The sequence below is a fragment of the Dryobates pubescens genome, chromosome 7 (genome assembly GCF_014839835.1).
Source record: "Dryobates pubescens isolate bDryPub1 chromosome 7, bDryPub1.pri, whole genome shotgun sequence".
In the NCBI taxonomy this organism is placed as follows: domain Eukaryota; kingdom Metazoa; phylum Chordata; class Aves; order Piciformes; family Picidae; genus Dryobates; species Dryobates pubescens.
In genome coordinates, this window is record NC_071618.1 from 43,327,313 (window position 1) to 43,341,043 (window position 13,731).

Here is a 13,731-nt window from a genome sequence, read left to right on the forward strand (position 1 = left end):
GTCCTGCCTCCAGTTCTGGAGCCCCTATTCCAAGAGGGATCTGGAGGTGCTGGAAGGTGTCCAGAGAAGGGCCAGGAGGATGAGCAGAGGGCTGGAGCAGCTCTCCTGTGAGGACAGACTGAAGGAGTTGGGGCTGTTCAGTCTGGAGAAGAGAAGGCTCCCAGGTGACCTCATTGTGGCCTTCCAGGATCTGAAGGGGGCTACAAGAAGGCTGGGGAGGGACTGCTCAGGATGTCAGGGAGTGCTAGGACTAGGGGGAATGGAATGAAGCTGGAGGTGGGGAGATTGAGGCTGGAGGTGAGGAGGAAGTTCTTCCCCATGAGAGTGGTGAAGCCCTGGAATGGGTTGTCCAGGGAGGTGGTTGGGGCCCCATCCCTGGAGGTGTTTAAGCCCAGGCTGGATGAGGCTCTGGCCAGGCTGATGTAGTGTGGGGTGTCCCTGCCCATGGCAGGGGGGTTGGAACTGGATGATCCTTGTGGTCCCTTCCAACCCTGACTGATACTATGGTAAATAACCTCCATCTAGTCACTGAGCTTAAGTAGTCATGATGTACAAAACCATCCATCCTGATGTCTTGATCTTCCTGGAAGTCTTCATTTCTCTGTGTGTTTAAGCCGTACTATATTTCTTCCTTGTACTGCTTTGACAGCTACAGATGATTAGATGCTCTTTGCATGCTTATGTATAGTTTTACTAATTTCTTGGGTTCCCCTAGGTAATAATTTCTTGCTTTTAGTTGGCTAAATTGACTGGGCTGTGATAGTTAAATGTATGAAGGATAAAGGATACTCCTGAATGGGATATCTTTTTAGCTTTCTGCTAGCAGAGTGTATCCCCTAACACCTGAAATCAGAGCTAATTTGTGGAGACTGCTAATATGCTCAGTGTTGAAGTGAAGATTCTTCAGATGCTTGAGGGGTTTTTTAATATGTATGTAAGATGCCCTTTAATATAGGGAATTGGAGGGCTCCTGCTGGCCACACTATTCCTAATGCAGGCCAGGATGCCATTGGCCTTCTTGGCCACCTGGGCACACTGCTGGCTCATGTTTAGGCAGCTGTCAATCAGTACCACCAGGTCCCTCTCTGTTTGGCAGCTCTCAGCCACTCTGACCCCAGCCTGTAGCTCTGCATGGGGTTGCTGTGGCCAAAGTGCAGCCCCTGGCACTTGGACTTGTTGAATGCCATCCCATTGGACTCTGCCCATCTGTCCAGTCGGTCGAGGTCCCTATGCAGAGCCCTTCTGCCCTCTAACTGACCAACATCTGCTCCCAGCTTGGTGTCATCTGCCAACTTGCTGATGACTGACTCAACCCCCTCATCCAGATCATCAGTGAAGATATTAAAGAGGATGGGGCCCAGCACTGATCCCTGGGGCACACCACTGGTGCCTGGCTGCCAGCTGGCTGTGGCACCATTCACCACCACTCTCTGGGCTCGGCCCAGAGTCAGTCTGGTACTGACTTTTGCACAGCCACACTCTGACTTAGAAGTGGCACTTTGATGACACCACAGGGTTACTGTGTGCATGTGCAATGTACTTATGAGAGGCTGCCACACTGGCTTCAGTCTTAACAGTGTCTTTCAGTTGCACTGTGCTTCTGTGGGGGCTTTCCCTGTTGGTATATGCTGAGGCACCCTTAAAGTAAGAGCTCTAGTTGCACTTCAACGTTTAAAACTCCTGTGTTTTTTATTCAGTGGAAGAGCAAACCTCCTACCCTGCAATAAAACCCTTTTTTACCCTGTTCTGACTTTATCCTGTGCTGAAGGAAGATCAGAGGAAAAAACCAAACAACAACTTATGAATAGTTTAAGTAGTTGTTGATGTCCAAATAGTGTGTATCAGTTTACCTCTTGGACACTTCAGTTGTTAATAGGAGTAGAGAGGTGATGCTACTACACACAAGGGTGCACTTAATCCACATAGCATGTTTAAATGGATTGTTAACTATGTTCTGTTCTTAGTGATTTTTCTTTCTTGGTTAATTATTTTTTCCTTCAGATACTCTGCCTGCTCATGGAAGATCCAACTTCAGAGATGAAAGGTCTAGTAAAACATATGAAAGGCTGCAAAAGAAACTGAAGGATAGACATGGCACTCAGAAGGAGAAGTTAAACAGTCCTCCATCATCCCCTCAGAAATGTCCTTCTCCTACAAATGAGCATAATGGACTTGCAAAAGGACAGGATGCAGGCAGTATAAGCACAGGTTCTGCCAAAAGCAAGTCTTTGGGTAAAGGAAAAAGCAGTTCTCATACAGAGACAGAGGTAGAAGGTAAGTAAGCACAACAATAACACAATATATATTATGCAAGTCCAGTGTCTAGCTGAGTGTAGCATTAGTAAGTAGAACACCACACTTGGACAGTCTTGAAGTTGAGTAGTAGCCCACAGCTGCCCTGACTTACAGAGAATGGACTTAAGGGCAGTTGACCTGCTCATCACACTGGAACAACTGACATGTCGTGGTGGTTTGAGCCTTAACTGGGATTTAAGTGCTTAGATGGGGGGCTAGAGAGATTGGCCATTGGAATGTGCTGCCCAGGGAGGTGGTGGAGTCACCATCACTGGAGGTGTTCAAGAAGAGAGTGGATGAGGCACTTGGTGCTTAAGAAGAGAGTGGATGAGGCACTTGGTGCTTAAGAAGAGAGTGGATGAGGCACTTGGTGCCATGGTTTAGTTAATCAGATGGTGTTGGATGATAGGTTGGACTCCATGATCTCAAAGGTCTTTTCCAACCTGGTCAATTCTGTAACCTGAATTCACGAGTTGAGAACTGTTTCTCCCAACTTGAGTGGATACTCTTCACCATAGTCCCAGAGTGACATTTGTCTTGGCATCAGTTTCCTTTCTGGTCCGTGAGGCACAGGTGATAAAGTGTGCTGTTGCATATCTATGACATGAAGTTAATGTTAACAGTTCCTTACATGTATTTTACATGGAAAAATGCAAGAGTCCTCTTCTCAAAATAGTTTCATTCAGGAGACATCTGCACAAATTATGTGCTGAGAATTAGACTTGTGATGGCAAATTAGGCTTGTGATTGCCTGGAGAAGAGGAGACTCAGGGGTGACCTTCTTACTCTCTACAACTACCTTAAGGGAGGTTGTAGCCAGGTGGGGGTTGGTCTCTTCTCCCAGGCAACCAGCATCAGAACAAGAGGACACAGTCTCAGGCTGTGCCAGGGGAGGTTTAGGCTGGAGGTTAGGAAGAAGTTCTACACAGAGAGAGTGATTGCCCACTGGAATGTGCTGCCCAGGGAGGTGGTGGAGTCACCATCACTGGAGGTGTTCAGGAGGAGACTTGATGGGGTGCTTGGTGCCGTGGGTTAGTTGTTTGGGTGGTGTTGGATTGGTTGATGGGTTGGACGTGATGACCTTGAAGGTCTCTTCCAGCCTGGTTTGGTCTATTCTATTCTATTCTATTCTATTCATGTTTGCTTTCTGTTTGCTTTGCTTTTGTCTTTTAAGAAAAGGATGAAGAAACAAAAGCACTTGAAGCACTTCTCTCTACCATAGCCAAGCCAGTGGTAAGTACATAAAGCTGCCCATAAAATCAGAAGTGTGACTGCTGCTTACTTTACACAGCTACACCTCCTTTTCTCTCCAGGTTTGAAGGCTCTTCCATTTCCCACCCTAAAGAAAATGTGCTTAACTTCCAGTCACTGCAGTGTAAATGACCAAAGTCATTTGTAGTGTATTAACATTTATGAAGCTAAAATTGCCTGCATGCTTATTATGTGGAATTCTTCTTCCTGCCTGCTCTCTGAAATTTCAGTATTGAGGGAATTACACAAAACCCATCTAGAAAGAGCTTGTAATGTTGCCAGTAACATAATGATCTCTTCCTGTAAGCTCTGCTCTCAAATGGCTGTGACATTGTTCAGTTTTACCTGTTCAGGACAGGGATTTTACACACCAAATATCTCTAGGCCTGAGGGGGACCTCAGATTTGGAAAACCTTAGCAAAAATGAGGTCTTAGAAAACCTTATATGAAAAGTAAAGAAAAATTGTGGCAGATTCCTCCTTAGTCTCTGGCATCTCTAGGGAAGAGAGCCATAAAATACACTAAGGAAAGTGACTGTCAGCAGTGGGCTTCTGACTTACATGCTTGAAAATCTACCAGTTTCTCTTCAGATGGTGAAACAAGCCTTCATCTCCCAGGCAGCCTGGCCCCAGTTTTAATGCCCCAGCCTTGATTCATCTTTCATATGTTACAATGGAATGGAATGGAATGGAATGGAATGGAATGGAATGGAATGGAATGGAATGGAATGGAATGGAATGGAATGGAATGGAATGGAATGGAATGGAATGGAATGGAATGGAATGGAATGGAATTAACCAGGTTGGAAAAGACCTTTGAGATCGAGTCCAACCTATCAGCCAACACCATCAGATCAACTAAACCATGGCACCAAGTGCCTCATCCAGGCTCTTTCTAAATACCTCCAGGGATGGGGACTCCACCACCTCCCTGGGCAGCACATTCCAATGGCTAGTCTCTCTTTCTGGGAAGAATTGCTTCCTAGCATCCAGCCTAAACCTCCCCTGGCACAGCTTGAGACTGTGTCCTCTTGTTCTGGTGCTGGTTGCCTGGGAGAAGAGACCAACCCCCCCCTGGCTTCTGCAGGCTAAGCAACCCCAGCTCCCTCAGCCTCTCCTCACAGGGCTGTGCTCCAAACCCCTCCCCAGCTTTGTTGCCCTTCTCTGGACACCTTCCAGCAACTCAACATCTTTCCTAAACTGAGGGGCCCAGAACTGGACACAGGACTCAAGGTGTGGCCTAACTAATACTGAGTACAGGGCAGAATGACTTCCCTGCTCCTGCTGGTAACACTATTCCTGATGCAGGCCAGGATGCCATTTGCCTTCTTGGCCACCTGGGCACACTGCTGGCTCATGTTCAGCCTACTATCAACCAGCACCCCCAGGTCCCTTTCTACCTGACTGCTCTCCAGCCACTCTGACCCCAGCCTGTAGCACTGCCTGGGGTTGCTGTGGCCAATGTGCAGAACCTGGCACTTGGATGTGTTCATCTCATGCCCTTGGACTCTGCCCATCTGTCCAGCCTGGCAAGGTCCCTCTGCTTTACTTCCTAGAGGGTGGGAAAACTGAGACTGTTTAGACTGGAGGGAGAATGTTCAGAGTGGATTTTACCAAGTTTTTATCATCAGGGAGAGTGCAAAGACAATGGAGCCAGGCTCTTTTCAGTGTGCCCAGCTTCAGGATCAGAAGCAGTGAGCATGAACTGAAACACAGGAGGTTCCACTCTGCTCGCTAGGAAATGCTTTTTTAGTGCAAGGATGACTGAGCCCTGGCCCAGGCTGTCCAGAGATCATGGTGGCTCCCTCTTTGGAGATACTGAAGAGCTGTCAGCATGTGATTCTGGGCAGCTAGCTTCAGGTTACCCTGCTTGTGCCATCATGGCATCAGCCACTCTGTGATTCTATGTGTGGCCATTTAGGCTGGGTGCCTCCAAAGAAGAAGCCACAGAGTTCAGACCTCCAGTGTCCAGATTGTCCAGCCCAGTGGGTGGACACAGGAAATAGGGTATTCCTGCCCATAAATCCTGCACCCTTACGTATCTGGCTGCAAGGTTACTGTCTTTCTCTTTCTTGCCTCTCTGCTCCCATGACAGAGAGACATTGAGACACTTGAACATGTCCAGAGAAGGGCAACAAGGCTAGGGAGAGGTCTCAAGCACAAGCCCTAGGAGGAGAGGCTGAGGGAGCTGGGGTTGCTTAGCCTGGAGAAGAGGAGGCTCAGGGGAGACCTCATTGCTCTCTACAGCTACCTGAAAGGTGGTTGTAGCCAGGAGGGGCTTGGTCTCTTCTTCCAGGCAACCAGCACCAGAACAAGAGGACACAGTCTCAAGCTGTGCCAGGGGAGGTTTAGGCTGGAGGTGAGGAGAAAGTTCTTCACAGAGAGAGTTGTTGGCCATTGGAATGTGCTGCCCAGGGAGGTGGTAGAGTCACCATCCCTTGGAGGTGTTCAAGGGGGGACTGGATGTGGCACTTGGTGCCATGGTTTAGTTAGTCCTGAGGTGTTGGCTGCTAGGTTGGACTTGATGATCTCTGAGTTCTTGTCCATCCTTACTGATTCTATGATTCCTTGGGTTTTTGATCTGGTGTAGAGGAACTTGCATGTTAAGTTTAGGCTGGGGATTTCATCAAGCTTTATCTGGTTTGCTATGCTCACTGCTATGCTTTGTGGATTTGTTGTAGTGTGTGTATTGCTTTTCCATTTAAACTTTCCATTCCTCTCCTGCTACTCACTGCACAAATTTACCTGCTCTGGGAATGGGTCAAGACAGTGTTGCTAAAGGGACTGGTGTCTTTGACCCCATTTGACTGTGTCCTGAGAGGCTGCCCCAAGAAGGGAGCATGTGCCTAGTTTAACCCCACACTGTGCCAGCATGGGTGCAGCAGCACATTCTGCTGCAAGGTTAGCTTTCTGCAAGGTACTGCTGTCACTGGGACATGCTGGACAACAGTAGCCCTCAACTCATGAGTGCCTGCTGTGCTGCCCTGAACTTTGTCAGGGTGTGGATGATACTTTCTACCCTGACTAGAAACAGGGAGACCAGTTCTCTGAAAGAAGTGTTAATGGTCCTCTGCTAGCTGTCAGCAACATCCACACTCAAGTCAGGAGGTCATCAGTAGCTGCACTGCCAAAGGAAATGACAACCCTGAGCTTCCTAGGGTGATTAGAGTGAGACTGAGAAATGTAACCAGCAGGTAGTGGCTTCTGCTTTGTTGCTAGTGACACATGAAAAAGCAATGGAGTCCCAGTGCTGTGTTGTTTTGTTTCCCTTCCTTCCCCTTTCAACGCTCAGCCAGCCATGCCTTTTAGCACCCATGGTATTTCCCCTCCCCACCGTGTCCTTGCAGAAATGTCACTGCATATGGCTGTGTGACTGCAAGTGATAGCTTTGCAGACCTCAGAAGACATCACAGGCTCAGGCAGTGCACACAGAGGCAAAAAGCCAAACTCCCAGCCCTGGGAAGAGGCTTATGCCTCTGCAGAAGACTATCAGGGCTGTGGGTGGGTAGCAGACTAGCTGATACTGCAGCTTGGGGGAGTGTGACGTGGTAAGAGCAAGGGAGGTTGTGTTACCTATTTAGGCCTTGCAGGATCAGAAATAACCCTCCCACAGTTTCTCCAAGGAGACATTTTCCTCACCATCCCACAAGCTGAAGCAAAAGACTGTTGTTTTTTCATGCCCTCTGTTTGTGGTTCTCATCAGAAATATTCCTGTAGGTGTTAGATGAATGTTTTGCTTGAAGCACTTGCTGTGGGAGATGGGCCATGATGCTTTTCCTGATGGATCACAAACACCCTGTTCCCTGCTTGAGCTGTGGTGGAGGTTATATGTCAGATGATTGTACAGGTGGTGTCCAGTACAGTGTCCCTTGCACAACATCTGTTCCAGAGAGCCTGGAGTAGCTGTGACCTGTCTTGGGATGTCCCATGTCTTAATGCCCAGTTCCAGGGTGTGCCCATCTGAACCAGGTGGTGGACTCCATGGTGTGCTTTCACTCACACACCTCCTTCAGTTCTGTGCAGCTTCTGGCCTCCAGAGTCCCATGAGGTGTTTTTATGAATGTGTTCCCATTTTCTTCATTCTTTCCTTGTATGAATTCCCATCCTTGTGGTACTGCCACCAGCTGACCCCAGCTGTAAGTTGGAGTGGTTCTGCAGATTGCAGAATGCTTGGTCCTCAGCATTTGAGCAGAGGTCTTTGTCAACTGTTATGTCCATTAACCAAATAACAAAGCAAGCAGAGGAAACAAGGAGACATGAAAGGGGAAAGCAAAATGAAGACTGGAGCAGGGGGGTGCATATTTAACAAGGAGAAGCAATGTGAACTCAAAATTTGAGTGTTTGTCACTATAGCATGTAAATCTCTTGGGAGGGCATCAGGGATGGCCAAGGGCTCAGGCCCAGCCAGCATGGGTTTAGGAAGGGCAGGTCCTGCCTGACCAACCTGATCTCCTTCTATGCCCAGGTGACTGCCTGGTGGATGTGGGCAGGCTGTGGATGGAGTCTGCCTAGACTCCAGCAAGGCCTTTGACATCATCCCCCACAGCAAACTCCTGGCCAAGCTGTCAGCCCCTGGCTTGGACAGCAGCTGTGAGCTGGGTTAGGAACTGGCTGGAGGGCTGAGCCCAGAGAGTGGTGGTGAATGGTGCCACAGCCAGCTGGCAGCCAGGCACCAGCCAGGGATCAGTGCTGGGCCCCATCCTGTTCAATATCTTTATTGATAATGTGGATGAGGGGTTGAGTCCATGATCAGTAAATTTGCAGATGACAGCAAGCTGGGGGCAGGAGTTGATCTGTTAGAGGCTAGGAGAGCTCTGCAGAGGGACCTTGGCAGGCTGGGCAGATGAGCAGAGTCCAAGGGCATGAGGTTGAACACATCCAAGTGCCAGGTTCTACATTCTGGCCAGACAGAGAGATTGGCCATTGGGATGTGCTGCCCAAGGAGGAGGTGGAGTCACCATCACTGGAGGTGTTTAAGAGGAGACTGGATGGGGCACTTAGTGCCATGGTTTAGTTGGTAAGGTGGTGTTGGGTGATAGATTGGAATTGATGATCTCAAGGTCTTTTCCAACCTGGTTAATTCTGTGTTCTGTGGTTCATGCATGTTGTGTGTAACCTTTCAGACTTTCACAATGGGATGCATCTGACTTTCCAGTTAAGGACCTTGTGTCACTGTGAATGCAGTCCAGCTTGCACATGCTGAAGCTGCTGTTTGTTTGACCCAAAGGGCATGTGAAGTATACTCAAGGAGATTCACTTTGGGAAGCTGGACTGCTAATGAGGACAGGCCCACCTCCTCTCTCTGCTCAGAGCTAGGACCTGACTCAAGCACTGTACTCTGCTTTGCAGAAGCACAGAGTGCTCAGAGCTGCAACCACAATCAATTGCAGCTGCTTGAGTGAGCATGCAGAGCAGTAAGTAATGCCAAGATTCCCAAGAAAAACACACTCCTGAGTGTCTCAGGGCACCTGAGAGTATTGAATTCTCATGATCTTCAGCCTTGTTCTTCAAAAAGATTTTTCCTCTTTATCAGAGAGAGTTTTTTGGGTGGTTTGGGGTTTTTTTAGTATGCTAATGTTTTGTGCTTGGGAACTGAGGGCAATTTCTGAATCTTCATTATTTCTTTTCATAGAATCAATGAGGTTGGAAAAGACCTCAGAGATCATCAAGTCCAACCTAGCAGCCAACACCTCAGGACTGACTAAACCATGGCTTCAAGTGCCATGTCCAGTCCCTTCTTGAACACCTCCAGGGATGGTGACTCCACCACCTCCCTGGGCAGCACATCCCAATGGCCAATCTCTCTTTCTGTGCAGAACTTTCTCCTCACCTTGAGCCTAAACTTCCCCTGGCACAGCTTGAGACTGTGTCCTCTTGTTCTGGTGCTGGTTGCCTGGGAGAAGAGACCAACTCCCACCTGGCTACAGCCTCCCTTCAGGTAGCTGTAGAGAGCAAGAAGGTCTCCCCTGAGCCTCCTCTTCTGCAGGCTAAGCAACCCCAGCTCCCTCAGCCTCTCCTCACAGGGCTGTGCTCCAGACCCCTCCCCAGCTTTGTTGCCCTTCTCTGGACACCTTCCAGCAACTCAACATCTTTCCTAACCTGAGGGGCCCAGAACTGGACACAGGACTCAAGGTGTGGCCTAAGCAGTGCTGACTCCAGGGGCAGAATGACTTCCCTGCTCCTGCTGGCCACACTATTCCTGATGCAGGCCAGGATGCCATTGGCCTTCTTGGCCACCTGGGCACACTGCTGGCTCATGTTCAGCCTACTATCAACCAGTCCCCCCAGGTCCCTTTCTGCCTGGCTGCTCTCCAGCCACTCTGCCCCCAGCCTGTAGCTCTGCATGGGGCTGTTGTGACCAAAGTGCAGCACCTGGCTCTTGGACTTGTTTGATGCCATCCTGTTGGACTCTGCCCATCTGTCCAGCCTGGCAAGGTCCCTCTGCAGAGCCCTTCTACCCTCTAACAGATCAGCTCCTGCTCCCAACTCGGTATGCTTTGCAAATTTACTGATGATGGACTCAATCCCCTCATCCAGAGCATCAATAAATGGAATGGAATAGAATAGAATAGACCAGGTTGGAAGAGACCTTCAAGATCATTGTGGCCAAGCTATCATCCAACACCACCTAATCAACTAAACCATGCAACCAAGCATAGGACTGGACCCAGCACTGATCCCTGGGGGACACCACCATTGTCTTCCATAACAGAGCTCTGACTGGTATTCAAAACATCACCTTTTGGTGTATTACTGAACATCAGGGACACTGTTGTATAATTTCTTCTTAGTGAGGAACTGAGTAATTCTTGTTCCATGCTTGCCTCATGTGGAGCTGGAGTTTTGTGCTAATGCTTGCTGCTGTAGTCTCAGACTCTCACAGTGCACATACACAAGAGAGAAAAGGGGTTTATAAAGTTTTCAGCAGTTCTTAATCTTTTAATGTGTTGATTTTCTGTCCCTTATTAGTAGCCTTGTGAGGAAGAATACAGCTGAACCCAGGCTTGTTTTCAAGAATGGTTTTCTCAGAAGCTGAATCTGAGCAGCAGTACCAAATGTTTTATAAACAAGTTGAAAAGGGCTTAAATTACATTTTGAGTCTTATCTTCTCAGTGCTTGCAGCTGTGATTTCTCTGTTTGGGTTTTTTTTTTCCTAGCAACTGAGGGTGGTTGAAAATATTCATACACCAGTCAGTATATGAAATCATGGAAAGCCTCTGGATCTCAGGAAATATGTAGCATCATAGAGAGTGTAGATCCAGAGCAAAGACCTTGATGTTACTCAGCCCCAATGCTATTGCCCCTTTTGGGTTTGTTGGCTTACTGACCCTTCATGTGTGAGCTGTGTTTCTGGGGACCCCACTTTCTGCCACTGCCCTTCTCTGGGATTGCAGAAAAGAAGATAGCAGTTGCATAGAATCATAGAATCAGTAAGGTTGGAAAAGACCTCAGGGATCATCAAGTCCAACCTAGCAGCCAACACCTCAGGACTAACAACCACGACCCCAAGTGCCACATCCAATCCCCTCTTGAACACCTCCAGGGATGGTGACTCCACCACCTCCTTGGGCAGCACATTCCAATGGCAAATCCCTTTTTGAACACTTCAGTAGGATTCAGGAGTTGTGTGGGATGGATGGAAATAATTTCTAGTATTTATCCCTGCCAAAGAGTTAATTGTTCTGTCTCCTGTTCTTCCATTCTGCCATGAGCCAGTTCTCATAGGCCCTCAGGTATCTGTCTCTGACAATTGCTCCTTAAGTAGCTCAGTCCATAGTACTCCTCAGTAGGGCTTACTAGTTTAGGCTTGGCTTCTTGCAGAGAGGGACCTGGGGGTACTGGTTGAGAGTAGGCAGAACATGAGCCAGCAGTGTGCCCAGGTGGCCAAGAAGGCAAATGGCATCCTGGCCTGCATCAAGAACAGTGTAGCCAGCAGGAGCAGGGAAGTCATTCTGCCCTGTACTCAGTATTAGTTAGGCCACACCTCGAGGAAAGATGTTGAGTTGCTGGAATGTGTCCAGAGAAGGGCAACAAAGCTGGGGAGGGGTTTGGAGCACAGCCCTGTGAGGAGAGGCTGAGGGAGCTGGGGTTGCTTAGCCTGGAGAAGAGGAGGCTCAGGGGAGACCTCCTTGCTCTCTCCACCTCCCTGAAGGGAGGTTGCAGCCAGGTGGGGGTTGGTCTCTTCTCCCAGGCAACTAGCACCAGAACAAGAGGACACAGTCTCAAGCTGTGCCAGGGGAAGTTTAGGCTGGAGGTGAGGAGAAAGTCCTTCCCAGGAAGAGAGATTGGCCATTGGAATGTGCTGCCCAGGGAGGTGGTGGAGTCCCCATCCCTGGAGGTGTTTAGGAAGGGACTGGATGGGGTGCTTGGTGCCATGGTTTAGTTGATTAGATGGTGTTGGGTGCTAGGTTGGACTCGATGATCTCAAAGGTCTTTTCCAGCCTGGTTAATTCTGTGTTCTTTAGTTGCATGCTCTGTTTACACAAAGTAAAACAACCAGAACAACCTACACACAGTCTCTGTTTTTAGCTTGGTACACAACACCTCTTCATTGTTTTACAGTTACTGCACTAACAGTTGTCACCTATGATTTCAAAAGTCTTATGTAAGCTTCATATGAGTTGACCAACAAACATTGCCCTGGGGGAGTACACTCAGGAGAGCAGTTTTTCATCCAGTCAGAGACTTAAAGAACATTTCACTCTGTTCTCTGTTGTCACGTTGATGTATAATGATTCCCACTAGTGCTGTGAGTTTAATCTCACTAGGCAAAGTCCTGCGAGCTGTCTGTAACTCTGCACTCTCTAGTGTGTTTGATCTCCCTCCCACTCTTCCTGCTCTCTCTGTACTGAGCACTTGAAATCTCTGATCTTGTAATGTTCCAATAAGATGGAACAGCACCTTTCACTCACACCAACCACACTGCTGCTTCAGAGTGAAAGAAGATGGACAGACTAAGACGTCGGAAGGAAAATGTCATCTGCCGCGCGTCTGTAAGGCAGTTTGGCAGCAGGGAAATGGCAGAGGGGATGTTATGTGCAGTTCTGGGCAAAGCACTAAAGTAATGAAGCAGCAGGAGATAATGAGAATAATGGGAACAATCAGAGTGAGATAAGTGAAGGGAGATACAAACACTAACAGTCTTCAAATACACAAGAAACAGCTACAGAAGGGAAGGGAGGAGTTAACGTGCGGCTCCATGGGGGCTAGGATTATTGGCCTTTAGCTTGTAGGAAAGGAGATGCTGCCTGGGCATTTCAGCACTGGTTAGGCCACACCTTGAGTCCTGTGTCCAGTTCTGGGCCCCTCAGTTCAGGAAAGATGTTGAGTTGCTGGAAGGTGTCCAGAGAAGGGCAACAAAGCTGGGGAGCACAGCCCTGTGAGGAGAGGCTGAGGGAGCTGGGGCTGCTGGGGTTGGACCAAGAAGGCCAATGGCATCCTGGACTGCATCAGGAACAGTGTGGCCAGCAGGAGCAGGCAGGTCATTCTGCCCCTGTGCTCAGCACTGGTTAGGCCACACCTTGAGTCCTGTGTCCAGTTCTGGGCCCCTCAGTTTGGGAAAGATGTTGAGATGCTGGAAGGTGTCCAGAGAAGGGCAACAAAGCTGAGGAGGGGTCTGGAGCACAGCCCTGCGAGGAGAGGCTGAGGGAGCTGGGGTTGCTTAGCCTGCAGAAGAGGAGGCTCAGGGGAGACCTCATTGCTGTCTACAACTACCTGAAAGGTGATTGTAGCCAGGAGGGAGTTGGTCTCTTCTCTCAGGCAACCAGCACCAGAACAAGAGGGCACAGTCTCAAGCTGCACCAGGGGAAGTTTAGGCTGGAGGTGAGGAGAAAGTTCTTTCCAGCAAGAGTAATTGGCCATTGGAATGTGCTGCCCAGGGAGGTGGTGGAGTCACCATCACTGGAGGTGTTCAAAAGGGGCTTGGATGTGGCACTTGAAGCCATGGTTTAGTTAGTCCTGAGCTATTGGGTGACAGGTTGGACTTGCTGATCTCTGTGGTCTTTTCCAACCTTATTGATTCTATGATTCTAAACTAACAGGAGTGTCTACTTGTTGCAGTCATAACTAAATGCCCAAGGAAAAGTTTCTTTATGTACCTGCTGGAGTAATCCAAATCATTTGGGAGAGATTCCTGAGCTTCTCTGCATTTCATATGAAAACCAAGTCAACAGGAAGATCTTTTTAG

General features: G+C 48.7%; 1 protein-coding gene across 1 annotated transcript in view; it reads left to right on the plus strand.

The window, feature by feature from the left end:
• The window catches only part of FNDC3A (fibronectin type III domain containing 3A), a 120,298-nt gene that overhangs the window by 74,147 nt on the left and 32,420 nt on the right, over nucleotides 1–13,731 (plus strand). The window contains exons 5-6 of the mRNA XM_054163122.1: nucleotides 2,002–2,274; nucleotides 3,470–3,528. Coding sequence (XP_054019097.1) covers nucleotides 2,002–2,274; nucleotides 3,470–3,528 — 332 coding nt within the window. The remainder of the gene's footprint in view (nucleotides 1–2,001; nucleotides 2,275–3,469; nucleotides 3,529–13,731) is intronic.